Consider the following 27,663-nt stretch of genomic DNA (forward strand, 5'->3'; position numbering starts at 1 on the left):
CTCCATACTGTTTTCCAGAGTGGCTGCACCAGCTTGCATTCCCACCAGCAGTGTAAGAGGGTTCCCCTTTCTCCACATCCTCACCAACATTTATTGTTTCCTGTCTTGTTAATTTTAGCCATTCTGACCAGTGTGAGGTGGTATCTCATTGTAGTTTTGATTTGTAGTTCCCTGATGCCAAGTGACGTGAAGCATTTTTTCATAATACTTGATTTTGATTTTGGTTGTCATTTTAGCCATTCTGGTGGGTGTGTAGAAGTATCTCATTGTAATTTTAATTTGCATTTTCCTGATGAATAATAATGTTAAGTATCTTTTCTTCTGCTGTAGGCCATTTGGATATCCTCTTCTTTGGAGTGCCTATTCCTGACTTTTTTTTTCCTTGGGTGGTTTGTCTTTTTTCTTATTGATTTCCAGAATTATTTTTTTAGTATTCTGAATATTAAGATCTGTGTTGGATGTATATATTGAAAATATCTTCTCTCAGTCCGTGGCTCACATTTTTACCCTCAGCGTCCTTTGATGAACACAAGTTGTTAGTTTTAATGAAATTTTTTTTCTTTTATACTATTTAATAAGCAATGTTTGCCTACTCAAGGGGCACCTGGGTGGCTCTGTCGGTTAGGTGTCCCCTTTTGTGCACACACACTCTCTCTTTCAAAAAGAAAGCCTGGGTGGCTCAGTCAGTTGAGCATCCAATTCTTGATTTTGGCTTGGGTCATGATCCCAGGGTCATGAGATCAAACCGCTCATTGGGCTCCACACTCATCAGGGAGTCTGCTCCAGATTCTCTCCTTCTTCCTCTGCCCCCTCACCTGCTCATGCTCTCTCTCTCTCTTTCTCTCTGTCTCTCTCAAATAAATAAATAAATCTTTAAAAAGTGGCTCAGTCGGTTAAGTGTCTGCCTTCAGTTCAGGCTGTGATCCCAGAGTCCTGGGATCAAGCCCCGGTTGAGCTCCCTGCTCAGCAGGGAGTCTGCTTCTTTGTCTCCCTCTCCCTCTGTGTGTGCTTGCACTCTCTCTAGCGCTCATTCTCTTTCAAATAAATAAGATCATTACAAAATAAATAAAAGATTTTCAGGTGCAGATAAAAGGAAAAGAGAAACATTTGCTGATGTCGAACTCTGCTAGAGGAGAAAGGAAACTAGAACTAGAGATAGAGCAGAGAGCTGAACCCTTGTTTTCTGTGGTAGACCAGGTTTCTCCACTTAGGGTTCTTGTTTTGGGTTTTTTGCCTCTTTTAGAAGCCAACCTCAGCTTTGTCTTTCTCTGTCTCATGTGGCCACCCACACCAATTATAAGCCAGCAACTGCTAAGTTTCTTCTGACGCCCTGGTGGGATCCAGTTGTGCCCTTCTGAGTGTACCATGACCCACCTTGGCTCTTGTCCTAGTTGCTCCTAGATAAGGGTATTAGTGGGGCAATACTGCTAGGTCTCATCTATGTACTTATCAGGCAGGCAGAGGATTGAACATCAGTTATGCTTTTCCTCATTCCAGTCCCATCTGCAGTTCGTCTTGCAGAAAATTCCTCATAGTTTCTGGTATGTGGTTGCCTAGGTCTGATATACACATTTAAGTGGAAAACTGGAAGGATGGACAATATAGTTAGAAGCATGTACTTAAAGCCATTCTAATTACAAGCCAGTGCTAGGGGGGTTTTTTTCGTGTTTTTTTTTTTTTAATGAGTTTCTGGCCTTCCAAGTTGAATATCTTGAAAGTCTTGTTCATTTTATTAAGGTGAGCATTGTTCTTAAAATATACTTGCGTGGATTTATATGTGTGTCTGAATACTTCATTAACAAATAGCTGTATTCCTCTCATGTTAAACTCAGGAAGAAGCAATCCAGTGATTCATAAAGATGTCCTGTAAGTCTTTCTGTGTTGGTCTCAGTTCTGCAGCTTGGTATATCCCCCACCCCCGCAGCCTGACTGTGTGTAGCCCAGAGGTTCAGTAGGCTGCACTGAGAAAGATGAAGGCAATGTCAGAAATCCAGAATGGGGTAGAAATGGTTGTTTTGAAACTCAGGAGTTTCAGACGATCTGCCTGTGTGCCTTTATTTGATAAAAGTTCCATGTGGATCTTGTGCCAGCTGGGTAAGAGACACTGGCCCTAGGATTAGGGCTAACCCAGAATTTTGTATTCTTGTGGAGCCAGAGCCCTTGCCCAAGCCAGCTCATGAAGACACAGCTGGAGACAAGGACTATTTCCTATATTCTCTGTAACTTTAGTGCGGTTATAGTTCTCAGGAATTGGTATGTAAATAAGAACACACTTCTAGAGGTTTGGGGCTCATTACACCTGGCTTTTTTTATTTGTTTTGCTTTTTAATGTAGCAAAAGTATGTAGATTTACGAAGTTTTATTTTTGTTCATGCTCTAGAGAAAAAAAGCACAGAAGTTTTTAAATTTTTACATTGTAATTCAAATACAAGAACTCAGAACTGACCCCCCAGTGATATTTTTTGAAGAGGAAAGCAGTAACAGGAAATTTAACAATGAAGACCCTATACTTCAATTGTAAAGATATCTTCTTTCTCCAAGAATTAGGCCTGATTGGGGTTCAGACCCACTAATATGGAGTGGGAAGGGGTAAATCACAACTAAAGACCTTGGCACTTCTATAAGAAATTTAAATAACAGGCAGACATATAGAGATTCGCAAATATGTGCTTGGTGCCAGCTAAACCACAGAGAAGATACTGCATTTGTGGTCCAGGGAAGTTAAATATTTGTGGTCAACTTAAAATTCAACATAAAACTCTCATCTGTGATGGAAACTATCCAGAAACTGCATGGAGGGCTTGCAAGTTGCATAAACTCTCCAAGGCTTCTCCTGTCACGCGGCCGGGCTAGAAGAGCCTGTTCTCTCTCTACCTGGTGTGACTGGAAAGCCGTTCTAAGGCTGTCTCTGCTTTGTGGCTCACCCATTCATGTCTGCTCTAATGGCACTTTTTCCGGGAGCCTTTCCCTGTTCATCTTCTATAAAATAGCAGTACCCTCCCTACCCTGTTACTCTCTGTCCCTCTTACCCTACGTAATTGTTTTCGTAGGACTTCTCACTACTTCTTTCTGAGTCTCACAAGAACACGAAGTTCCGTGACAGCAGGAAGATTGCTTTATCCACTGCTTTATTGAATAAGGCCTGCCACACATAGCAAGTGCTTATTATTTATTGAATGAATTCAGTAGAATGCCTTAAAATGTTTTTAGAAGTACAGTCTAGGGAGCAAAAAAGTTATACCCTGCCCTTAGTAGAGGGTACCTTTACACAGTAGAACCTCAGACTGTGAGATCAGCCTGAAACACCTCAAATATCTTACTTTCTGTTCAGTGGTAGTTGCATATTGTCCCTGACAGCGAGACCAGTACTTGCAAGCAGTGCCTGAGCCTTCGGATGAACAAGGTGCCTCTTGCCATAACATCTGGGTTACACTTAAAGATGGAATTAACACATTTTAATTTTTGCAGTAAAAAATGTTAGTGTTTGTTTCTGGCCTTTGCGTTTGTTGAAGACCCTCCTGACGTTGATTACTGTGGTAGAAGGAAGCTAGAGAAAATACTATAAAGAAAATCATAAGCGGAAATGCATTTTACAGTATTGGATACTGTATTTATTGGAAAAAACCTGCATATTCATGGACCCGTATAGTTCCGTCTTGTGTTGTTCAAGGGTCAGCTGTAGTTGGTGATTGTTTGCATGTCTTCCTATGTGTGTGCTTCAGAAATAGCGCTCCTCCTGGGCGGCATGCAGACTGGAGCACATGCATATGCTTTTCATATTCTTTTGTGATATGTAAATGCAGCCTCTTTTGCCCAACCGTTGTCTATTTGAGACCATGGCTGGTTGAGGGGTCTCTTGTTGCTGACCACTCCCAGGCCTGATGGACTTGAGTAACAAACAGGATTTTTCTCCAATATGCTTTGTTTTGCTTCCTTTTCTAGGTTTTTCAGTCCTCCCAACACAGAGAAACTGTTGCAATAAACTCACTAGGTTTTCTGGATGTGTTCCAGAACTTTATTGTTGATGATCTGTAGCATTTGGTATGAAATGTGTTTCACAAATGATGTTGGTGATCTCGAAGATATGCTGTTAAGTTAAAAAAAAAAACGGCAAAGTGTATCATCATTAATATAAATGTAATTATAAAAGGTATAGGGAGAGCCCACAGTTAATCATATATGGCAGTGTATGCATAAATATCTCTGAAGCACACACCAGAAACTGGCAACAGGGCTGGGGAACAAAGGGTCTAGAAATCAGAATGATAAGATTTTGTTTTTAAAATTCAGCCTTTTGTACTCTTTGTTTTTGCCATGTGCCATGTATTTAAAGTACACATTACTAAGCAACTTCAGTTTAGCCTGACACTGGAAGTGGAGGTGCCACCATACCTTCAGTGCCTTCTAGAAAATGCTCTTATTGAACTTCTCTGCTTTATCAGCAGCAAGAGTGGCTTTAGTCTAATTTTTAAAAAGTTCAGGCTGGGGGCGCCTGGGTAGCGCGTCTGCCTTTGGCTCAGGGTGTGATCCCGGCGTTCTGGGATCGAGTCCCACATCGGGCTCCTCCGGTGGGAGGCTGCTTCTTCCTCTCCCACTTCCCTGCTGTGTTCCCTCTCTCGCTGGCTGTCTCTCTGTCACATAAATAAAAATAAAATCTTAAAAAAAAAAAAATCTTGTTAAAAAAAAAAAAAGTTCAGGCTGTGTGGGGGCTTCCCTAGTATAGGCTGGTACAGAAATTTTGTCTGTCTTACCAGTTTGGAGCACTGAAACTATACTTCAGAGTACAGTTGACCCTTGAATAACATGGGGCTTGAGGGTGCTGATCCCCCTGTGCAGTTGGAGATACGCATAAAATTCTTGGCTCCCCCCAGAACTTAACTACTCATAGCCACTGTTGACTGGAAGCCTTACAATAACAAACAATTAGTACATATTTTGTATATGTATTATATATTGTATTTTTTAAATAAAGTAAGCTAGAGAAAAAAAGTTAAGAAAATCATAAGGAAAAGGGGCGCCTGGGTGGCTCAGTCCGTTAAGCGGCTGCCTTCAGCTCAGGTCAGGATCTCAGCGTCTTGGGATCAAGCTCCACATCAGGCTTCCTGCTCAGCGGGGAGCTTGTTCTCCCTCTCCCTCTGCCTGCTGCTCTGCCTACTTGTGCTCTCTCTCTCTCTGTCAAGTAAATAAATAAAATCTTAAAAAGAAAAAAAAAAAGAAAAAATCATAAGGAAAATACATTTACAGCATTTATCAAAAAACAACAACAACCTGCATATTAAGCGGGCCCATGCAGTTCACCCTGTGTTGTTCAAGGGTCAGCTGTAGTCTGTGATTGTCTGCATGTCTATGTGTGTGCTTTAGAAGTAGGATAAGCAGCATTCATAGTTACTGGCTTGCCATCTCCAAGCCTGTTCTTAGTCCAATGACTTGGAAATATTTAGTAAAGAATCAGAAATATATTCTGACAGCGGCTTTTTGGACTCTTTTGCAAATCCTGTGAGGATATACTACATAGGCTTAGTGATCAGAAGTAGATCAGATGAGATACCATCAATTCTAACGTTGTTTTGCCAGAATGACCTGTAGAAAAATAAAGCTCCCTGAATTAGATAAAAGTCATAATTTTCATTATGTTCTGTTTTGGTCGTAAGAAATCTCCATAGAAGTTATTTATTTTGTCTAGGCTTGAGTTTACTGTCTGTAAAATGGGGGTGCCAGTAGTTCGTCCCTTCGTAATATCTCATTAAGGATTAAATGAAAAAATGTAATTGAAAATACCTAGATTTTAAAAATAAAAGTCTCCCTCAATTTGTATGTTCTTCATAGTGAGTTAAGGTGACTTCACATGAATAATCGGTCACAGTTCAGTCCTATACCAGATTCCCGTATCCCTTCCAGATCACCCTGCAGTTGTTGTTGCCATTTTCTCTAATTCAGATTAGAGATTCCCTCAGAACCCTACACTGGCTCCGTTTTAGCCCTTCCAGCCGTTGCCATTATCTTGTACTTTGGATGCAGAAAACCTGTTAGATTTACTTCCTAAGCTAGGATTCAGGCCCAGTGAGAAATTAGGAAGGATTCAGGTAGTTTTTCCAAAGGCAAGGCAGGTGTGCTTAACAGTTACATTATCCCAGGATTCTCCTATAATGGAAACCGTCAAGTGAGGGTTTGTGAGCCCTTCAGAGAACAGAACACTTTGGAAATAAAATCATGCAGTCCTGGGCGTTCCAGCGCTTCCCGTGCTGGCCCCCTTCCGGCACCATTCCTTTCTGCAATCCCACCCTGCTCTCAGTCCTGGCACAGAGTCTCACGAACATGCCACCTGCCTTTCTCTCTCTCTTGCCCCATCCTTTGGCTGCTCAGTTTATTTTTTCCACATCCTCACCCTCTTCCAGTTCCAAGCTAAATAACCCTCACAGATGGCTTGTTCCATCAGAGCTGTTTAAGAACACAGGACAGTGAACCGAGGTCCTGAAAGAGCTGCCAAAGCCCACGGCTGCCCTTCCTACGGAGGTCCAAGACAACTTTGTCGTCAGCTCCCTAGAAGTCCCATGGACAGCGAGCAGAAAGGCTGGCAGGTTGGGTTAAAAGTATAATCCTCTAGAAGCTAGCAACTAGTTCTCACTTAGATTTACAAGTCAGAACCTGGAGCCGGATACGTTGCATACTCCATTTTCCACAGAAGACAGAGCACTTTGTAGTTGGCATTTCTCCCCCACTTTTTTACAGCATGGAAACCCAACAGGAAATGGCAGTCCCATTTGTGTTTTGGATCGTGGTTTGAGTCCTTACTGAATCTGTTTGTGAACTCCTGGAGAGGTCTAGACCCCTGCCCTGCCTGACCTGAAGGGCAGTATTCCCAGCTGTCAGCACATCCTTGGGAAGAGGGTGAACTTCAGACGCCTATTAGAAATCCTGCAGAGGAGAGGAGACCCAGAATTTCACTATTTATTTCCTGTCAGCAAGGACATGTAAGTTTCCTGTCTGCCTTGTCATCAGCTTTGGAACACTTTTCTCCTACATCCCTTCATGCATGCCATGGTCTGTAAGCTTCTGCCCCCAATCATTATCCCAGCACCCTCCTTCCCTCAGTCATAATCAGATGGGTCTGGTTAATTTTGCCCTCATGACAAGACGGCCTTTTCCTCGTCCTCACAGTTATTCCTATGGGACTTAAAACCTCTCTGATCATGGTCTCCCTCTCTTTCCCTTCCTTCTCATTCCCCTCTCTGTACCCTTTGTAAGTAGGTTCCTCTGAGGTCACTGAGGAAGGGCAGTCTGTGCCATTTGCCACTGTAGGAGTCTCTTTTTCCTCAGTAAGCAGAGTTCCCTTGAGAGACCCCTTCCCTTCCTCTACTAAAAGCCATGTTGGCGGCTTCTCTGCCTGAACTCAGGCATAATGGGGCAGAGAACAATGGCATGTGTGGAGTGGTCTGGCTAGACAAAGGGAAGTTCACTCTCAGCCACAGAGAGCAGACAGACAGTTGAGGAAGCTTCCCCTGGAAGAAGAGACAAGGAAAGACAAAATTCTGTGACAGGGAAGTACTCCCTGAGAGCTCAATAAGAAATCAGCGTCTCCTCCCTAAGCCTGATCTTTCTACTGAGAACTAAACTATTGTTCTTTCCCTTCTCTGCCTTCCTGTCTTGCTCCAAGATCAAGAGTTGCCAGATGAACAACACACCCTATTGCTTGCACAGTAAAAGTTTCTAAAATTAACGGATTTGAGGAGCCTTTGGGTGCCAGGTAGAAGGGGGCAACTTTGATTTCCTTTTTCTTGTCCCCGTGCTCCCTGGTGAACTTTCCTCTTTACGGTGTATCCAGAGTTCAAGACTGTGTACTGCAGAGAACTTTCTGAGGACACTCCTATGTAAGTCTTAACTTGGCATCCACAGTGACAAGTTTCCCATATTCATTCAGTTCATCAACTGATCAACTAAGGTCTTGCCCATACTGTGTCCAGAGAAATGAAGTTAATATGAATGATAGAACTCCTTTTAGGACAGATACTCTGAGAAATGTTTAATTTCAGTGTCTTGGGGCACCTGGGTGGCTCAGTCAGTTAAGCGTCTGCCTTCATCTCATGATCCTGGGGTCCTGGGATCGAGCCCCGCATCGGGCTCCCTGCTTATTGGGTAGCCTGCTTCTCCCTCTGCCTCTGCTGCTTCCCTTGCTCGTGTACTCTCTCTCACTCTCTCTCTCAAATAAATGAATAAATAAAATCTTTTAAAAAAATCAGTATCTTTGTTCTTGCCCATAACTTAGCCAGACATCCATTTGGTTTGTGTTCACCTGAATACAAACTCCTCAGAACTGTGTATTTTGTCCTCGGGTTGGGCCTTTGGGCTACTGCTGAGTGGGGGTAGGGGAGGGGTATGAGAAGAACTTGAAATAAGTCCCTTTCTCCAAAAGTACCATTGCCTTCCTAAGAGGCTACAAAGTATAATGAGCACAGACTTTGGATTGGACAAATCTAAGTTCAGATCTCAACTTCGCCACTTACTAGCGGTTTGTTTCCCCTGAGCTTCAGTTTCCTCTTCCTCTTTCTGTCTCAAAGGATTACTGTGATAGTCAAATGAAATAACATAATGCCTGGCAACCAGCAGTTACCACTTCATCTCCACCACAGCTTTCCCAGTAAAATGGCATATTTCAGCCACTGAGAAGCTGTGACCAGTGAAAACTGCAGAGGAAGTAAAATGCTGACTTGCTCTACATACTGCTATCCTGAACCTCCCTAATGGGCTTCTTGCACGCTCACGAGTTTTTGTTTCTAGCATGTGCCCTGACCTGAGTTTGTATTCTGATCTCCAGAGACCACTCCTCACCTCTTTGCCCCTTGGCTTTTTTTTAAGGGGCCCTTCTTGTCTTTGAATCTGACAAGAAGTTAGCCAGAAAGCTTGCCCTCAGCCTCCTATGGGACAGACACACAGTTTTGGCTCATTCCTTCCAAGTGGCCTGGAGAGAGCTACAGGGTGTCCGAGATGGCCATGGGAAAGAAATGGCTCACAAAAAGATCACGGTGTGTGAGCCAGCAGCTCCCCACTGCCTGCTGGAGCAAGCTCAGTGAAGCCGCTGACAAGAGTCCTCAGAACACTAAACAGGTGATTAAAACATCAGTATAAGTCTTTCCAAACTTTACAGAAAGCCAAAAACTTAGTTTGGACACCAACAGAAATTTTCCGCTCTGGAGCTTTATAAACTGGTCTGCTGTTTCTTCCTCTGCTCTGTGGCCAAAGGGGAGCTCTGTGCTAATGATTCCATAAAACCCGCCAAGTCCTCCTGAGTGGCTTATCATATGAGAAGAACCGATACCACCTTTTTCCATCATGAATTGTCTCTAGCCTCTCACTTTAGTTCAGATTCTGAATCTTCAGCCCTTCTGAAAAGGCCAAGCCCCGCTTTTGGCACTGTCCCCTGTAACAGAGCTGAACTCCAGCATCAGGGTCAGTGGCAGAACTGTCTTTCCTCGCCTCCTTTCCAAGATGACTGCCCAGAATCAGAGAAACCTTTAAGAATGGAAAGAGGCCTTCAGAATCATCTGCATTTTACAAACAAGGTTCAGTAACTTGCCCAAGATCACACAAGTTAGGAAAGCATGCTCTCCCAGACCCTGCTCTCCCCTAGCTTGGGGCATGTCAGCTGCCTGCAGGAAGAATATCACACCCAAAGGAGGTCAGTCTTCAAGCAGTGAGCAACAGGAGACTGTACGCTTTGAATTTCTGTACTAAATCAGACCTTTCCTTTTGTGGGGATTGTGGGAGTCTCTGCCTGAAGCACAGGTATTTTCTTTGGATTCATTGAGAGCTATGGGCAGTGGAACACTGATTAAGAGCAGAGGCACATGGATGGAGGGATGGGGGAAATAGGTGATGGGGATTTAAGAGTACACTTACCATGATGAGCACTGAATAATATATAGTATTGTCGGATTGCTGTATTATTGTACACCTAAAGCTAGTAACAACACTGTATGTTAACTGTAATGGAATTAAAATTAAAAATTTTTAAAAAAGCAGAGGCACATTCCAGCTCCTGCATTTACTAGCTGTATAACCTTGAGCAAGTTACTTCTCTGTGCCTTGATTTCCTCATCTGTAAAATTGAGATAATGACAGTACCTACTACATAGGGCTCTGGGGATTAGATGAGTTGGGGCATGTAAAGTATTTGGCATGGTGCCTGGCATGTAGCAGTCATTCACTAAGTGTTAGCTGTAGCTGTTAAGGGGGAGTGAAGCACACAGCGGATTTTGTTGTTATGCCTAAAGCTCTGTGTCAGAAAGCTCTCCCAGGAGGTGCCTCAGTGAGGTGGCATGAACACTGGGCTAGGAAGTCCTTGCATCTGGCTTCAGATCTCATTGAGTTTACTCAAGTTTGTTTCCTCTTCTCTATTGCCATTACCTGAATGTAATAGTAACTGCTTCATAGGGTGCTGAGGATGGCGAGATCCTAAAAGTGTCATGAAAAATGTAACATAGGATTTTTTGTACCTTAGCTAAAGAAGAGTTGCATTATGAAGAATGGACTAAAATTGTGACCACCTTCACCTAGTCTTCCAGCCTTTAAAGCACTTGATTCTCAAACTTCAGTGTTCATAAGTACCTGGAACACTTGCTTAGAGTGCACATTCCAAGGCCCTAGCCCTAGAAACACTCACTTATTTAGTCCAAAGTGGAATCCAGGAGTCTGCATTTTTTTTTTTAAGATTTTATTTATTTATTTGACAGAGATAGAGACAGCCAGCGAGAGAGGGAACACAAGCAGGGGGAGCGGGAGAGGAAGAAGCAGGCTCACAGCAGAGGAGCCTGATGTGGGGCTCAATCCCATAACGCCGGGATCACGCCCTGAGCCGAAGGCAGACGCTTAACCGCTGTGCCACCCAGGCGCCCCCAGGAGTCTGCATTTTTAACAAATTCACTATGTGATTCTGATGCAGGTGGTTTTTAAAATGCTTTTTAGTTTTGGGGAGCCCTGGTGGCTCAGTCAGTTGAGTGTCTGCCTTCAGCTTGGGTCATGATCCCAGGATCCTGGGATCGAGCCTTGCGTCAGGCTCCCTGCTCCGTGAGGAGCCTCCTTCTCCCTCTCCCTTTGACCCCCACTCATGCTCTCTCTCTCTCTAGTACTCTCTCTCAAATAAATTTTTTAAAAAATGCTTTTCAGTGTTTAGAGGTTTAGAAAAGGGAAGTGATTGTTTCTTGAATTTCTTCTGTGTCCCAGACATTTACCTTACTTATACCTTATTTCAAACTGTGGGTGGACTTTAGTTAGTTAGCTTTGGTTAGCCAAGCTTGTCTGATCTCCAGCTGTGAAGCATGTACCACATGTAAGATTCAGGACTCTAGATGTAGAACCTGAAAATATGACTTAACGTGGCCTTTGTACCCCAGCCCTAATCTCAGAGAATTTCTGTGTGCCATATTTTTAATATGCCATGGGGAGTTTTGAAATTTGGCTGCAGTTTTTTCTCAGAGCATGACATTGGTGCTTTGAAGAACATAAACCTCTTGCTGAGGTGTGTTATGCCTTGCCCTGGGGCAACAGCCTCCAGTTAAGACAAGGCAGAACCGGGCCAGAGCTTGGCTTGTTATGGTAGCTTATAACTAACTCCGTAGGCACCCTGTCAAAAGAGAGCGCCTGTGCCTTACTGAGCCCAGACCTCCGTGGGGAACACCAGCCAAAGCAGAAAGTAGCATCTCTGAGTCTGTCCAGAGTGTGTGTGTTGCACAACACAAGGAGCGTGATTCACATACTCTACAGTGTGGCTGGCTCCCCTCCACAATCATGTCATCTGTGCCGTCCGCAGACCTAGTGCGTGTCAGATGCTGCAGATGGATTTTTCTTTAAAGATACACATACTTAACGTGTGTGTGTGTTTATACAAATTACAGTGCCTGCCCTGAAGAATCTTACTTAGGATAGAAAACAGGACAGATTAATGGGAGAAAGTTACTGAGAAGCATAAACAAATCAACAGATCAAATTTATGAATGTCATGAATTTGAGAAGGAATGCATTCTCAGGTGACAAATTTAGGATCCAAGTAGAACTTGATAAGCTACAATGAAAGAAGTAAATAACAGGGGTGCCTGGGTGGCGCAGTCGTTAAGCATCTGCCTTCGGTTCAGGGCGTGATCCCAGCGTTCTGGGATCGAGCCCCACATCAGGCTCCTCTGCTAAGAGCCTGCTTCTTCCTCTCCCACTCCCCCTGCTTGTGTTCCCCTCCCTCGCTGGCTGTCTCTACCTCTGTCAGATAAATAAATAAAATCTTAAAAAAAAAAAAAAAAGAAGTAAATAAGGTGAAATCAAATAGGAATAAATGTGAAATCCTACCTTATCCAAAAAGTCAGCTGCACATAGCAAGCAGCATGCAGCACAATAATAAATAAACAGGTTTTTTATATAGCATGAGGAAGCCTCAGTGAAGGACAGTTTAAAATGGAATAGTGGGGACGCCTGGGTGGCTCAGTCAGTTAAGCATCTGCCCCTGGCTCAGGTCATGATCCCAGGGTCCTGAGATCCAGCCCCGAGTTGGGCTCCCTGCTCAGTGGGGAGTCTGCTTCTCCCTCTCCCTCTGTGCTCCCTCTCACTTTCAAGTAAATAAATAAAATCTTTTTTTTTTTTTTTTTTAAGGGAGACTAGNAAATTTTTTTTTTTTTTTTTTTTAAGGGAGACTAGTGGAGGGGCGCCTGGGAGTTGAGCGTCCAACTCTTGGTTTTGGCTCCGGTCATGATCTCAGGGTCATGAGATTGAGCCCTGCATCAGGCGCCATGTTCAGGGGACTGGGAGGTGGGGGGATCTTCTTGAGATTCTCTTTCTCCCTCTGCCCCTCCCTCCTTCTCTCAAATAAATAAGTACATCTTAAAAAATAAAAAGTAAGGGCTACTGGGTGGCTCAGTCGTTAAGCGTCTGCCTTTGGCTCAGGGCGTGATCCGGCATTCTGGGATCGAGCCCCACATCAGGCTCCTCTGCTATGAGCCTTTCTTCCTCTCCCACTCCCCCTGCCTGTGTTCCCTCTCTCACTGGCTGTCTCTATCTGTCGAATAAATAAATAAAATCTTAAAAAAAAAAAAAAGCTCACAGTGTGGGGGCGGGCGCCTAGGTGGTTCAGTTGGTTAAATGTCTTACTCTTGGTTTTAGCTCAGGTCTTGATCTCGGGGTCGTGAGATCAAGCCCTGCATCAGGCTTCAGGCCGAGTGTGGAGTCTGCTTGAGATTCTCTCTCCCCCTTCCCTCTGCCCCTCTCCTGCTTGTGCTCTCTCTCTTTAATATAAATAAATAAATCTTTGGGGGGGGCCTCACAATGTGTCCTTATTACAAGGTGTTGAACAATAAAACCAGTACAGTTTTGGCCTCAATTCAGAGAACTGAGTTATCCAGAAGAAACAAGGAAGAGATGTTCCATCTACATGTGGGCACTCATCTAAGAGACATGTTAGTCTTAGTGAAAGTCTTAGTGGAAGAATAAGTAGGATGTTGAGGAGACATCTGAAGTGAGGGACAGTTGAAGGAAGTGGGACTATTTAGCCTAAGGAAGGTATAATACAGTTGACTTCAAATAATTTGAGGCCAGTCAGGTAGAAGCAGAATTTGGACTTTTTTACTTGGCCCCAGGGAACAGAATTAGAAGCACCAGAGGCAGATTTGGGCTTGAGGGGTAGTCATTTCTAGCAATTAGAAAACTCCAAAACTGGAACAGGTTCCCTAGTAGGAAACAAACCCCCTCGTAGAGTCAAGATAGTAACAGACCTCTCCCACAGCATGGCCAAGAATGAAAGGCAGCAGGAGAAACAAAGAAACCTATTGCGTAGGTGGTAATAAAATAACTTACACATTTCTTAAACAATAAGTAATGATGGTCTTAAAAGCTTCTCCAGGGACTTGAGTCCTCCCCGCCTGAAATACTCAAAAGTGTTGGGTCCCTAGGAGATGATACAGAGGAGATTCTAGCGTGGCTCTGACTGACCAGTAACTCTCTCTGTGGCGTGGAAGTAATACACAAGCCGAGGGCTGCTGCTGAGGTCAGCGAAGGTGAATGAAGTGTAAGCCTAGCCCACAGGTGCTGAAGGGGACGCCCGTGGACTTGGGAGAGTTAGTTACGTTACTCTGGAATCCCTCTCCGGGCTCAAAGTTCTGTGATGTCACGAACTGCATCTGCCTTGCTCTGTCTTTCGTGTCCAAGATGTCTAGCATAGTCCCTGTCGCATAGTAGAGCTTCAGGAAAAATGTGTGCGCAGTGGGCTGGCACATTAGATAAGACTTTTTTTTCTTTTTTTAAAGATTTATTTATTTAAGGGATGCCTGGGTGGCTCAGTTGTTAAGCGTCTGCCTTCGGGCTCGGGGCATGATCCCGAGGTCCTCGGATCGAGTCCCGCATCAGGCTCCCTGCTGAGCAGGGAGTCTGCTTCTCCCTCTCCCACTCCCCCTGCTTATGTTCCCTCTATCACTGTCTCTCTCTCTCTCTGTCAAGTAAATAAATAAAATCTTAAAAAAAAATAAATAGATCTTTACTTTAAATAAAAAAGACTTTATTTATTTGAGAAAGAGGGATCGAGAAGAGAGCATGAGTGGGGGAGAGAGGCAGATGGAGAGGGAGAGACAGACTCCCCACTGAGCAGGGAGGCTGATGCAGGGCTGGATCTCAGGACCCTGGGATCATAACCTGAGCCGAAGGCAGACGCTTAATTGACTGAGCCACCCAGGCGCCCCTAGATAAGACTTCTTAAGAAGAAGGACTTTTTCATCAAACTTAAAGGAAGGTGAGGGAATTAATTGATTGCATAAAGGCAAAGTCACTGTAGGTTGGGGGAATAGCCTGTAAAGTCTCAGAGATTCAAAAGGGAGCAAATGACAGGTGGGGGACTATCAAACAGGGTTGCCTGGGGCCTGGAGTTGAGGATTAGGGAATAACAGCAAGAAGAGAAAGTGGTAACATTCAGTGGGGGGGGGGGTGGTAGAGGGCTTGGACAGGTTATGGAAAGCATTAAGAGAGGTTAGGATTTCATCTTGTAGCAAGGTTGAGCCCAAGGGAATTAATTCTCCATCCTGACTTCCTAAGGACCCGTCCGCCTAAATGGGATAAAGGAGCAGTGTGCCAGGTCTCTGTAGGGAGCGCTTCTTCTTCTCCATGGGCTGCCTCTTCCTCCTCTTCCCTTGAGGGAAGAGGATTGAGGATTCCGTCCCCCTATGTGCTGTAGGTAACAGTACCAGAGTGATGTATTTCTGTCTCGATACAGGGCATCTTCCATATACCTGATCTGAATGTGACCCACCACCCACTGGAGCCAGCCAGGACTTTGTTTTCTACTGAATCCTCAGGGTCTGAAATAGTGCCGAATGCACACAGTAGGCACTTAATAAATATGTGTTGAATTAACTGTCAACTAAATGCATTGAATGGTGCAGATGTCTCAGAGAGGGTAGTCTTCCTGACACACATAAAATAAAATGGAACAAATTTGGTGAAGATGCTTGAACACAAACCTAAAGGGTGGCCCCCCAGTCCTGGCTGTTTAGAAGGCAAATAAGAATGTAGCTCATGGGGGCGCCTGGGTGGCACAGCGGTTAAGCGTCTGCCTTCGGCTCAGGGCGTGATCCCGGTGTTATGGGATCGGAGCCCCACATCAGGCTCCTCTGCTGTGAGCCTGCTTCTTCCTCTCCCACTCCCCCTGTTTGTGTTCCCTCTCTCGCTGGCTTTCTCTCTCTTTCGAATAAATAAATAAAAATCTTTAAAAAAAAAAAAAAAAAAGACTGTAGCTCAGAGTGACGAGAGCCAAGATGTAGTGCTCCTGGCCCAAACTAACTGGCAATGTAGAAACAGACTGTATGTGGATATTTCCAGGCTGAGACAGACATGAGGACTTTCATCCCCAGGGGCTGAGCTTGTAGCCTCCCCTGCTGGTTCAGTAAGTGAGGGCCCCAGCGCCTGTTCCAGGTTTCAGACCAGCTGAAGCCAGCCAGACCTGAAAGGCTTGTGTTGGCAGTGCCAGTATCCGCCCCTGACTCCTGCCAATGTGGGTGGCTGCTTTCAGAGCACTCCGCAGGGGAAGCGGATTGGACTGCAGCCCAAGCTACTGCTGCCTATAGTTTGCTCTCTGCAGCGGGCTCATGTCAAGAATATACCTTGCTCATTCAGCCAGAGCTCAGAGCTCTAGAAGAGAATAGTTTCTTTTCATGAGGGAACCATTCAAGAAAAGCAAGCTGTACCTTGCGCAGGAGACTCCAGACTCCTATCTGGCTTTGTTCAGAATTCCAAGCTCAAGAAATTCAGGTGGGTAGAAAATGCCACATTGGGGATTTTCTCATCGTTTCCTTTGTATTGAGGGACGTGGAGCAAGGATCCAGCTGGGTCTCATTTAAGGAGGATATCTTAGGCAAAGCCACCACACAACCCCAAAATGAAGGGACTAGATGGGCAAGGCAATCGTGATATTCAGTACAGTATTTTACTTCTGTTGTGTGAATTAGTGGCAGGCTTGTCCTAAAGTTCAGGTCCTTGGGGCCTCTAGAGTCCCATAGAATGCGTGTCTGTGGTTAGGTCTAGAAATCTTTTTGGAAAATAGGAAGAGGCACAACTAGAAAGAGGCCAGGCCTTGCCTCCACCAAGTGACCTACCCAGCAGCCTAGATCCAGTACCTTAGTTCTGAATAAGATACTTTAGCAGCTTCAACACCCAGGTGAGCCTTCCAGGGGAGTGCCAGCTCCATGCTTCCTTCCTTACCTCTGAGTCTGGCTCCCACACATCTCTGAGCAGAGTGAGGCAGCAAGGAAGAAAAAGAAAATAACAGCCTTTCATTTATCATTGGCCCAGGCACCTTGCTAAATATTTGATACACATTATTGCTTTCAAACCTTAGAACAACTTGAGCAAACAGAGGCTCAGAGATGCTAAGTAACTTGTCTAAGGATACATAGCTAGGAAGTTGTACTTAAGACTTGAGCTCGGGGGGGTGCCACGGTGGCTCATGAGCGTCTGCCTTTCGCTCAGGTCATGATCCTCAGGGTCCTGGGATTGAGCCCTTTGTCGGGCTCCCCTGCTCAGTGGGGAGCCTGCTTCTCACTCTCCCCACCTCCAACTCGTGCTCTCTCTCGCTCTCACTCTCTCTCTCTCTAGCTCTCTCGAATAAATAAACAAAATCTTAAAAAAAAAAAAAAAAGACTTGAACTTGGGGCGCGTGGGTGGTGCAGTTGATTAAACGTCCGACTCTTGGTTTCCGCTCAGGTCGTGGTCTCAGGGTTGTGAGATCGAGTCCTGTGGCGGGCTCAGTGCCCAGTGTGGAATCTGCTTGAGATTCCCTCTCCCTGCCCCTCCCGTTTGTGTGACCATGTGCGTGCTTTCTCTCTCTCTCTCTCTCTCTCTCTCTCTCTCGCTCTCGCTCTTGCTCTCGCTCTCGCTCTGGCTCTCGCCCTGTCTCTCACTCTCTCAAATAAGTAAATCTTTTTTTTTTTTTTTTTAAGATTTTGTTTGACAGAGAGACAGCAAAAGAGGGAACACAAGCAGTGGGAGTGGGAGAGGGAGAAGCAAGCAGGCTTCCTGCTGAGCAGGGAGCCCCATGTGGGCCTTGGCCCCAGGACCCTGGGATCATGACCTGAGCCAAAGTCAGATGCTTAATGACTAAGCCACCCAGGAGCCCCTCAAGTAAATCTTTAAAAATAAATAAATAAATACATACATACATACATACTTGAAAATTCTATACTTTTTGTTAAAACATATTTTTTGAAAAAAGACTTGAATTCAAGGGGCACCTGGGTGGCTCAGTTGGTTAAGCATCTGATTCTCGATCTCTGCTGAGGTCATGCTTTCAGGGTCATGAGATCAAGCCTCACATTGGGCTCCGCACTCAAGGGGGAATCTGCTCAAGGATTCTTTGTCCCCCTCTCTCTTTGCCCCTCCCCCTGCTCGCATGCATGCTATCTCTCTCTCTCCCTCTCAAATGAATAAATATTTTTAATTAAAATAAAGACTTAAACTCACATCTGACTATGAAGCCCAAATTTTTTTTTAAGATTTCTTTATTTGAGATAAAGTGTGTGTGTCCATGGTGGGGAGGGGCAGAGGGAGAGAGAGAATGTCAAGCAGACTCCCGATGAGCAGGGAGCCCAACGTGGGGCTCAAACCCACAACCCTGAAATCACAACCCAAGCCAAAACCAAGAGTTGGATGCTCAACCAACTGAGCCACCCAGGTGCCCCTAAAGCCCAGACTCTTTATCCGCCCCTTTATTGCTTCAACTTGCCTCTTTCCGGAGTGGACCCATTGTTCCTGCTGTTGGTACTTACCTTCTCACTGCCAGTGTATGCTCCACGATTCTGTTCTCAACTTTCCCTCCAGGGTAAACATAATCTCCCTTTCAATAGCCAAGTACCTGTACCTTTTAGAATATACAGTAAAACTATTAGAGTAGCCTCTTCCTTCTCCCGCAAGTCTTCCCACCTAACCATTTTCCAGTTCCCACCTACCCCTCTCTGTGAGACTAAGGACAGTGCAGGGGTGCAGGTGCATGCACACACACACACAGATGTGGGTGAGGCGAGCAGGCTGCCATTGCCACTCTGAACAGGCATCTCTGAATTGCCCGCTGATGGATAATGGCCCCCATTGCCTCCACTAGGAAAAAAAAACACAGCTGTTGGGACCAACCATGTGGGTTGGGGTGGTTGCTGTGGGTTGATCGATGACATTAGCTATCTCATCTTGTGATTCACTGACCTCTCAGCTAACAGAGACTAACTGTAGGACTCAGGAGTGCTGGGTCTGGACATTGGAATCAAAAGTGACTGAGGGAGGGGCCTATGTTTAGCTGCCTTGCATGGCTATGGGGCCCTGCTGCAGCAGGGATAGGGAAGGAGTGAAATGCTGATTGATTCCTTTGGATGGTACACCCAGAAGTGGTCAGATTATGCTTCCAGCACAAGGACCCCTGCTTCTTCTCCCTCTGTCCCCCTTATCATTCAGCACATGCACAGGTCTCCTTTCTTTCCCCTCTGACCTGTGACCCTCTCTCACAGTTCAGTACCAATTTCTTCTGATTCAGGTAGGCTACCAGTGTCTGTCTCCCCATTGTAAGCTACTTCCTGTGTCTTCAGAGTACTTGTGCGTCCTTATGGCCAGCTTCCCTCCTGCCTCTGGAGTCTGCTCCCTGCCTGGAAGCCCCTCCCTCTAGGAATGTGAATAAACCACTTCCTCTGTCCTCCCAGCTCCAGAGGATTCCCTGTGTCTGAACTTTCATTGGCAGACCTCTTAGGCTGACCCACCCTTGGCCACTACAGAATTGTCCTTCCCACCCTGCAGGCTCCTGTGAGGGTGAGTTTGTGAATAACTAGAGATTCCCAGTTTGTGAAAACACTTTAGTCTGACTTTAGCTTCTTGTAGCCAATCCTGTAGGCTTGGCTTATTAAAGATGGTAATTAACCCATTGCTAATTGACCTCAGAAGCCAGCCAAGCAGCCTCTATTCACCAGCCTTGGTGGTGGATTTGTAGGCTATTTTAAGCCTTCTTAATAATCTCAGCAAGACTTCACTTTCCTGTCTGCATCTTATTTGCTCTAAGGACATTCTGTAAAATTAACAAGCTATAAAGTTTGATTGAAGGTTTCAACAAATGTGAGAATAATTGGCTCCATTTAGAGAAACAAGAAAAACAACCTGTAAACTTAAGTTTGTAGAGGAAAACCCATGTGATTTTTCTCTTTAACCAGAGGAGCAGTAGTGAGCAGGACTTTTTTAAGACCAGAAAAAGTAGAACTGGCTGATAGTATAGGTTTAAATTCTGATTCCCCCAAACCAAAAGGTCAGAAAAAGAAATTTTGCAGAATCTAACCAGCCACTGTTTTGCTTTCATGCCTTCCAAGAAGCCTTTTGAGATAACAGGAGCACAGTAAAGATGGCATGAGCCCCTCATTTCCTAGAGCTTGCATCCAGAAACCTGGTTCAGCTCTGTGATGCCTCCTATTCCTTGGCTACATGGGTGCACAGAAAGGAAGAATGTTCTCCCTTCCCCATGGCAGCTGTAAGGTGTTAAGTCTTGCAACTCAGGGTACATCAGTCTGTGGTACCTGGTGCTCAGTTCCTTTACTCTCTCTCTCTCACACTCCCCCATCTTCCATAAGGCAGCTTAGATCTCTTTTTCTGTTCCTTCCAGGGCATGTCTGCCCAGACTGGGCTTGTCCCCTCCCAAGTGGCTATAGAGAGTTTCCAGAGAAATCCATTCCTTGCATATCTACCACACACCCCCAAGGTACCCCAGACCAGTTTGCCTTCCCTCTTCTCTCTTAACCTAGAGGTTTCTTTCTGCTTTCCACAAGACCTAACCTTCCATGTAGTTCCAACCTCTGCTTACCCCATGCATGCTCACATTGTATCTCTAAGGAACTGAGCCTCGGACAGGCCAGGCTCTTGTATCGCCTTGCCACATCTCACTTTCAGTTTTCCTTTCTGCTTGGTTCTTTGCGTGTGGACCTGATCCAGCGATAACTGGAGCCCTGAAGCTAGAGGTTTCAGTTCCCACTGGTGGGGCTCGCTGCCTCAGATGGGCTTCAGGGGAAGGGAAAGGGGCTTTCTCTGGGGGCCTTTCTTTTAGCTCTTCCTTGACCTAAAGCCCCAGTTTTCTTCTCAAAGCTGACTAGAGTGATTTGTGTGAGACATTTTGTCCATCCACACTGGAGTTCCTGGTAATCTCCTAGACAGTGAGTCTCCCTCCAGAAAGGCCAGGACTGCTACTGACAATGTGCTGGATCCCAGGTTCCCTGGGGTATTCCCTTGCCAGCAGCCCTCATACCTGCCTCTAGCTCTAGGCCAGGCCAGCCTATTAACAGCCCGGGAAGGAGGCCTCTTCTGCCCAGCTCTTTCTCCTTTAGAGAATCTAGAGTTTGCCCAGAGCTGCAATGTACAGATCACTTACATTTTGTGTTTTTCATTGATACAGAATGGGAAAATGTACTCATGAACAGAGCTCTTGTGGAGATTATGTCATAGACTTCAGCTGGACTCCTTCCTCTCCAACCAGGGAGCCCAGCTTTAACCCCTGTCCTACCAGGAAGTCCTCCTTGGCCAGCCGAAGATCATCTTGGAGTTGGCTCTTTGTGGGTGGTTCGAAGGGCTTCTTCTATCATGATGTCTCTTATTAACCATATTTACGCTTTTTTCCCCTGACTCAAGTGCTGGAGGCTTTGTCTGGGAGAATATTGCCATAAGCCTCTTGTAGACTACAGGATCAAGAGAACTGTAGTCCTTACCCTGCTGGACTCATTCCTCCTGCCTTCAAGCAGAATGCTTTAGCAGATAGGTCAGCGGGCTGGAGACATAGGTTTCTCTGTGCCCCTGCGCAAGCCCTAGACTTTGTGCCTCAGTTCCCCCATCTACTAAATAACTAGAAGCCCATGCTCACTCGCAGTGCCCTTTGGAAACCTAAGGAGATGGCACAACCTTGGCTGTCCTCCCTACTAGTTGGATTGTAGGGGAGAGAGTTCGCAATTCCAAAAGGCTAGGTGGCTTTTCTCTCTGCAAACGTGTAGAATTCTCTCCACACCTCTTAGTGGCAGCTCAGAGACTGCACTGGATCAAAGCCCTTTGAGAATCAGCCAGAAGTCCCCTAGGGAAGAAACTAATGGCCCTAGCAGGCAAAATCCCCAAGGAAACCATGTCCCTTCTAAACATTCGGGTGACAATCAAAGGTGGGGGGGCACTCCTTTTTGCTTTTGTGTCCATGCAAATGACAATCCCCACTGATCCCCTAAGGATGTGCTACAGGCAGGCTCAGGATGTCTGCATCCCTGGGTCCCGCTGTGCCCTGGAAATCCCCATCTCTAGGAGTCCCACGTCCATACATGTGCCCTTTCTCCCTCTTGGCCAGGAATCACACTGTCTTCCTGAGCCTTTGAGCATGCCACCCAGCACATGCTAGAACAGCAGGAACTCTCCTCATTGCCTATCAGTGAGCACACATAGCCATGGACACACTCTCCTTTTCTGGGCAAATTTCTGCTGCACGCTCGGCAGGAGTGCCTGCATACTTCTCACCATCCAGGTGATGCCAAGGACCATGGCAAGCTTTTTCTCTGTCTTCCTCTCACCCCTCTACCCCCACCTCCTCTCCATTCAGTGGTAACAGCCTCACACTGAAAAGGAAAGTCCTGGACCCATTACATAATTCTCCATAGTGCAAGCAGTAGCTGGGGCATAAGGTCAGAGGTCATAGTGGGGTCAGGTGGCTGACACACACTGTAACGACAAGGTGGTTAAAATTAGACCACAGAGAGGAAACTGGCAGTCTTGTGGAAATGCAGAAGTTTCCTCTGCAAGTGAGAGGCTGGGGATGCAGGGAGGCCACTGTGCGTGCTGCCTGCCAGGCCATTACTCATTGCAGCTCTGTTCTTTAATGCGTTTTAGCCCCTGCTTCTGTATTTCTAGCCTTCCTCATGACATGTTTGAACGCACGCAATGGAACCTATGGTTACCTGCCCTGGCCCAAGCCAGGACTGGACACCCCAAACTCAAGATGGCTGTCCTTTCCTAAGCCTTCTCTGGGTAGCTGAGCACTGTTAGGTCAGCTTCTCAGGGAGAGGTGGTCAAGGTCCTTTGCCCGAGAGTCAGGCCTGTAATGCTTCCAGGGCCGTAGTGAGGGTAAGCAGGAGCCGCACCCAGGCAGGGGGAAGAGCAGGTTTGGCGCAGAGAGGCAGCAGAGGATAGAATCACAGAGTTGGAGTCACAGTTGACTGGTGTGTGCTGCATTTGCCCTGGCTAGCCAGCTGGCACAGTAGTACTCATTTCCACAGTGTCCTAGAAGACTTGGATCGTGCCTGCTGCATGCTTCTGTGATACCCAGCCGAGCTTCCCTGTGCCCATCCGTCCTTATTGTGAGCCTCCTGTGTGCCCCACTTGTCCTTAGCACCCCTTGACAGGAAAGCAAGTATAAGATGTGTCCTTTGCTACCAGTGGGGTTATTGCCCAGATGAGGGATATATGCACCTGTGAAAAACAGTGAGCAAACAATCAAAGCCAGTCTCCCAAGTTAGTACTTTACTTTGTGATATAGACATAGCGGTCACTTTCACATTCTGGAATGGGGGGCACTCTATAGGGGCTGGAGTCAGTGCTGATGAAGGGGTGATGGTCCTCACCAGTTTCCAAGCTCCAGATCAAGCAGGATTCCTCCTCTCCCTTGGGGAGAGGAACAGCAGGTCATGAAAGGGTGCCAGCAGCGCAGATGGGTTTGCAAGTGAGGACACATCTGTGTGGTCTAGCAGGAGAAGGACCCCAGACAGAGTGACTATGGAAACGTCATCTGAGACACTTACAGATTTGACGATTGCTCAAGATATTGAATTTCATTTCAGCTAAATCAGCCCCAGCTTCTCTGACAGCACTGGCTTATGTGCTGATGTGGCCACATGGGAACAGGATGGCGTGAACCCCTGGAGGAGCAGAGCTTTGGTGAAACACCCCCTACCTGCTTTGCCTGTCTCCCTTCTCCTGACAACAATTTCCTGCCTGACCCCAGTCTCTTGAGCATGAGAAGCTCTTGGGTGGGGCAGGAACCTGTCAGGGGAAGCCCAAAGTGATCTAGCTGAAATGAAACAGCCAAGAAAGCCCTCATCGTTCATTTTGCACTCAGGCCAGAAGTGCTCCTCTTGGGAGCCTAGAGAGAGGGGAGCTGGGAGGAGAATGGAGAGTGGCAGTGAGGATATCAAGAAGCTGTGTTCTGTGAAAGCCAGTGTTTTGCACTCCACCCTTCCTTCTATCAATTAAATACTAAACTTAGACAAATTTAATTTATTCTTTTTTTATATCAGGACCTGAGCAGAAGAAAGGCAAAAGCCGCAGAGGGCACCTGTCATTGGACATGGGGTTGTCTGTCCCCCCCCATGGATGATCTAACGCGAGACAGTGGCTTTCTTCCTCTAGAGGATCTTAGTCCTCTCAAACCCCTGCCCACGGCCCTCCTTCACAATCTCATTCACACTCAAAGTCCCACTTGTTCACTCTACAGCCTTGTCCAGTAACACACTTCTCATGTGCCCCTCTGCTAGCAAGCAATGCCTGTCATCTTCATCTTCCCTTTCAGAAAATGCTGTTTCTCTTCTCTCCCTCTCGCCCTGTAGGTTATTGCAGCCGACTGCAAAAGGGTCACAGTGCTGAAGTATTTTCTGGAAGCCCTTTGTGGACAAGAAGAGCCTCTGCTGGCATTCAAGGGTGGAAAATATGTGTCAGTGGCACCCGTCCCAGACACCATGGGAAAGGAAATGGGAAGCCAAGAGGGAAAACAACTGGAAGATGAGGTACTGTGCGGGGAGAGCCCGCTGTGGCAGAGGGGAAGGCTCCCCTCCCCACCCCCAACCCTGCTCTGCCCATGGCTGCCGCTCCTACCCAGTTATTTATAACCACTCAGAGCAGTATGGATGTGGACGTGACCAGCCAACTTCTCAACAGTGCACTCTGCTGGTGCCCCTTCCTGCCTGTCCCACCCCAGTGTCTCCATCTCACTCTCCTACGAGTTCCAGATGCTTCTTTTTAATGTTGCATTGGAGGAGAAGGGAGGGAAAGAAAGAGTTTAATAATGTGCAGCTCGGGAGGCTTAGGAAAGGGAGTGGGGGGGGGTGCTAGGGTTCAGGCTGAGGATCAAGTTTATAGATGTGTGGTGCTCAGCGCAGCACAGGCCTGAACTCCAGCCTCCAGCACACGTACAGGAAGAGCTGACATTGCTGGCCCTGTGTGGAAAATCACCCCCTCCCCCGGCCTACTCTCCCTCCCTCCCTCCCTCCCTCCCTCCTGCACATCCTGATGTGATTAAGGAATTCTCTTGTTTGTTTGCCCTTGGTTGTTCCTGTAGCCCTTGCCTCACTCCAGACCTTGTGTATATGTGTCTGTGCGCACGCATGCGCACGAGCCTGTGTACCCACCCTGGCTAAACCCCACCGCCAGTTGCCCTCCGACGCATTTTTGAGGGTGATTGTTGTTGTCGGTCTGTATGTGCTGGGTTTGTGTGTCAGTTTAAGTTGAACTCTGCTGCCAGCTTTCCTGCTGGCTGTGGATTCTGAATAAATGTGAGTGTGTGACAGTGTCGGCACATGTATGCATTTAATAGCACTGCCAGCTGCCCTGCTGTATGTCTTAGTAACTCTGTCTGGGTGTGTGTGCACACACAGCTCACTTTGGCCTAGAGGTGGACTCTCCTTTTTTATCCCACACTGTTAAAGACAGAGGAGACTTAGGTGGGAAGGAACGTGGGACTTCAAGAAGGGACGGAAGTGATTCTAGCCAGAGGCCAGGTCAGCCGTAGGCCAACACAGTCATTTGGCCCAGAGCAGTCTCCAGCGCCTGGTGGAGCAGGGTGGGGTGCAGGGATGAAATCAGCAACAGGCCAGAGAAGCCAGATGTCAGCTGGAAGCTGTCGTTTGTGATCTGAACCAGTGATAGAGTGGCCACCTTTGGTTCAGAGTCTTCAGAGCAGCAGAGTCTTGGACTGGCTTCATTAGAATAGCTGGAGAACCCAACCCCACCCCTGATGACACAGGGCTCAGCTTCCAGGACAGAGGTGGTTCCAGGGATAAAGCTGGAGCCCATGATTCCAGACTCCAGATGAAACCTGGGCAGGGAATAATGGGAAAGAATGAGCTGTCATTACAGGAAGAGGCAGTGGGCTTGCTGAAACCATTGGGGTGTCCAGGCTTCAGGCGGGACAGAGCAGTGCCACCCAAGCCCTGGGTACTGTGCAGGGAAGCATGGGGGGGGCAGTGCCTCGGCCAGCTCTCTCACCCGCACTTCACAGCTGAGGCAGACAGTGGACAGGAAGCTGTGCCAGCTCTCCAGGATTGCTAGGAGCGATGTCATCTGGCCAGTGGAGCCTGTAGTACCGAATCCAGTCAGGCAAGTGAGGCCCACAGACAGGGACACAATGTGAAAGCCAGGGAGGGTCTCCGCCACTCCTGAGGAGCAGACCAGCTCTTCAGGCCAGAGTTTGGCTGTGCCACTCTCTTTCTCCTAAGGCTCGTTGACCAGACAAAGGTTGTGACCCACACCGTGCTGCCCACTTCTTCCTTTTCCCACGAGCCTCCTGGGTTCCTTTATGGTAGTGGCCCCTGGGAAACCCTGCTTACCCTGGTCTGTGTAATTTCATAACCCTACACTTCCTCGTTTGCTGTGAGAGCTGAGTGAACCTCAGACAAGCCTCACTGACCCCCTTTTGACCTCAGTCAAGCTCACCCCCAAGACCCATGATAACCCTGTGTATCCCTGATAGAGCAGGCAGAGGCGGTGTTACCCCACAGGCTGGTCAAACAGCCTGTCCCACTCACGCCGGTTCAGGTTAACCCCACGAACAAGGAAGTAAGTGTGTAAGAGAGTCTTCCTCCTTCTCATGTGCTGGGCCTCCTGGAAATGAATCCTGTGACACTATAGCCTGTGGGTTGTGACATGCACGGTCACTGTAGACAGTGTCCCAGACCTCTGAGATTTCTGGGATGGCGACAGTTCTAGCTTCATCCTGAGACCCCCATCTCTCCTGAAACTGCAAAACTGAGTCAGTAAAGCTAGGTGGGGGAGGAATAAGGGGGTGGTGATTCTGTTTCTTCAGACATCATTCTTCGTGAGCAGAAGAGAGTCCTGTTCCTTAGTGATGCTGCCAGAACACCTGTCTTCCTATCCCCCTAGATTCTGCTCCCGAGACAAAGCATCACCTACCCACCCACACACTTTACCAACCACTTTCAGCCAAGAGAATCCATCAGAATATCACCTCGAGGTGGATAGAGGAGAGAGCAGACTGTACTGAACACATCCCAGCTGGGCCTATTGGAGGCCTGGCAAAGCTGAGCTTCTCAGGGCTGGTCTGGCCTTGCTGTCTAGATTCCAGACCCCACCGCTGTGCTTCTTGCCCACTCCTATTGGTAAGAGCACGTGCTTTGGAGCAGACTCACTGGGATTTGAATCCCTGGTCTGCCAATTATTAACTGTTATCCCTGAGCAAATTGTTTAACTCTCTGAACCTCAGTGTGTTCATTTATAAAATAGGGATGATAGTAGCATCTGTTTCAAAGACCATCATGAGTATTAAATGAGTTGATACGTGAAAAACACTTAACCCAGTTATCTGGCCAATAGTGAGCATTCAGTAAATAGTAGCTGTTATTGTCATAATCAGTGTCATTATCGTCATCCAGGTAGAAACACAGGAATCTTCTCCTACTAATCACTCCATTACCCGTGCTAATCCTGTCCCTCAGAGGACATGCTCTTGGGCAGCTGCATGTTCTCTGCTGACCAAGGTCAGAAGTGATAGAGTAAGGAATGGAGCCTGGGACCACCCGGGGAGTGGGGGCTTCTGAGAGCTGAGGCAACAGGCAGGGAGGGCCATGCCTGGGGAAGGCTCCAGCCAGCCTGGCAGGAGGCTCCTGAAGCTTAGCAGCCAGCCGTCTCCTGGCCTGCCCAGACCCCGAGAGGGCAGCTGAGCAAGGTCATGTCATGTGAATTCCCATAATGGGGCTTAGCAGCCTCCACACCACCAGGCTGTAGTCTTAAAAAGAAATCAGGGCAAGGTCTGCTGAGCTACGGCATCTGCTCCCTGCAGCCATCTGGGGGGCAGGGGAGCTTCTATGCCTAAATCCCAGATCTTGGCCAAAATTGATTCCTATCAGATCATTAGCAGGAATTAGATTTAAATTGAGTGGT

At 46.8% G+C, this 27,663-nt stretch overlaps 1 protein-coding gene across 2 annotated transcripts in view; it reads left to right on the top strand.

The window, feature by feature from the left end:
- Window positions 1–27,663, top strand: part of SMG6 (SMG6 nonsense mediated mRNA decay factor) — a 226,925-nt gene that overhangs the window by 180,689 nt on the left and 18,573 nt on the right. For both annotated transcript variants that reach the window (XM_002918028.4, XM_019798350.2), the window contains exon 14: window positions 24,099–24,275. In XM_002918028.4, coding sequence (XP_002918074.1) covers window positions 24,099–24,275 — 177 coding nt within the window. The remainder of the gene's footprint in view (window positions 1–24,098; window positions 24,276–27,663) is intronic.

This window comes from Ailuropoda melanoleuca, chromosome 13 (genome assembly GCF_002007445.2).
Source record: "Ailuropoda melanoleuca isolate Jingjing chromosome 13, ASM200744v2, whole genome shotgun sequence".
Lineage (NCBI taxonomy): Eukaryota > Metazoa > Chordata > Mammalia > Carnivora > Ursidae > Ailuropoda > Ailuropoda melanoleuca.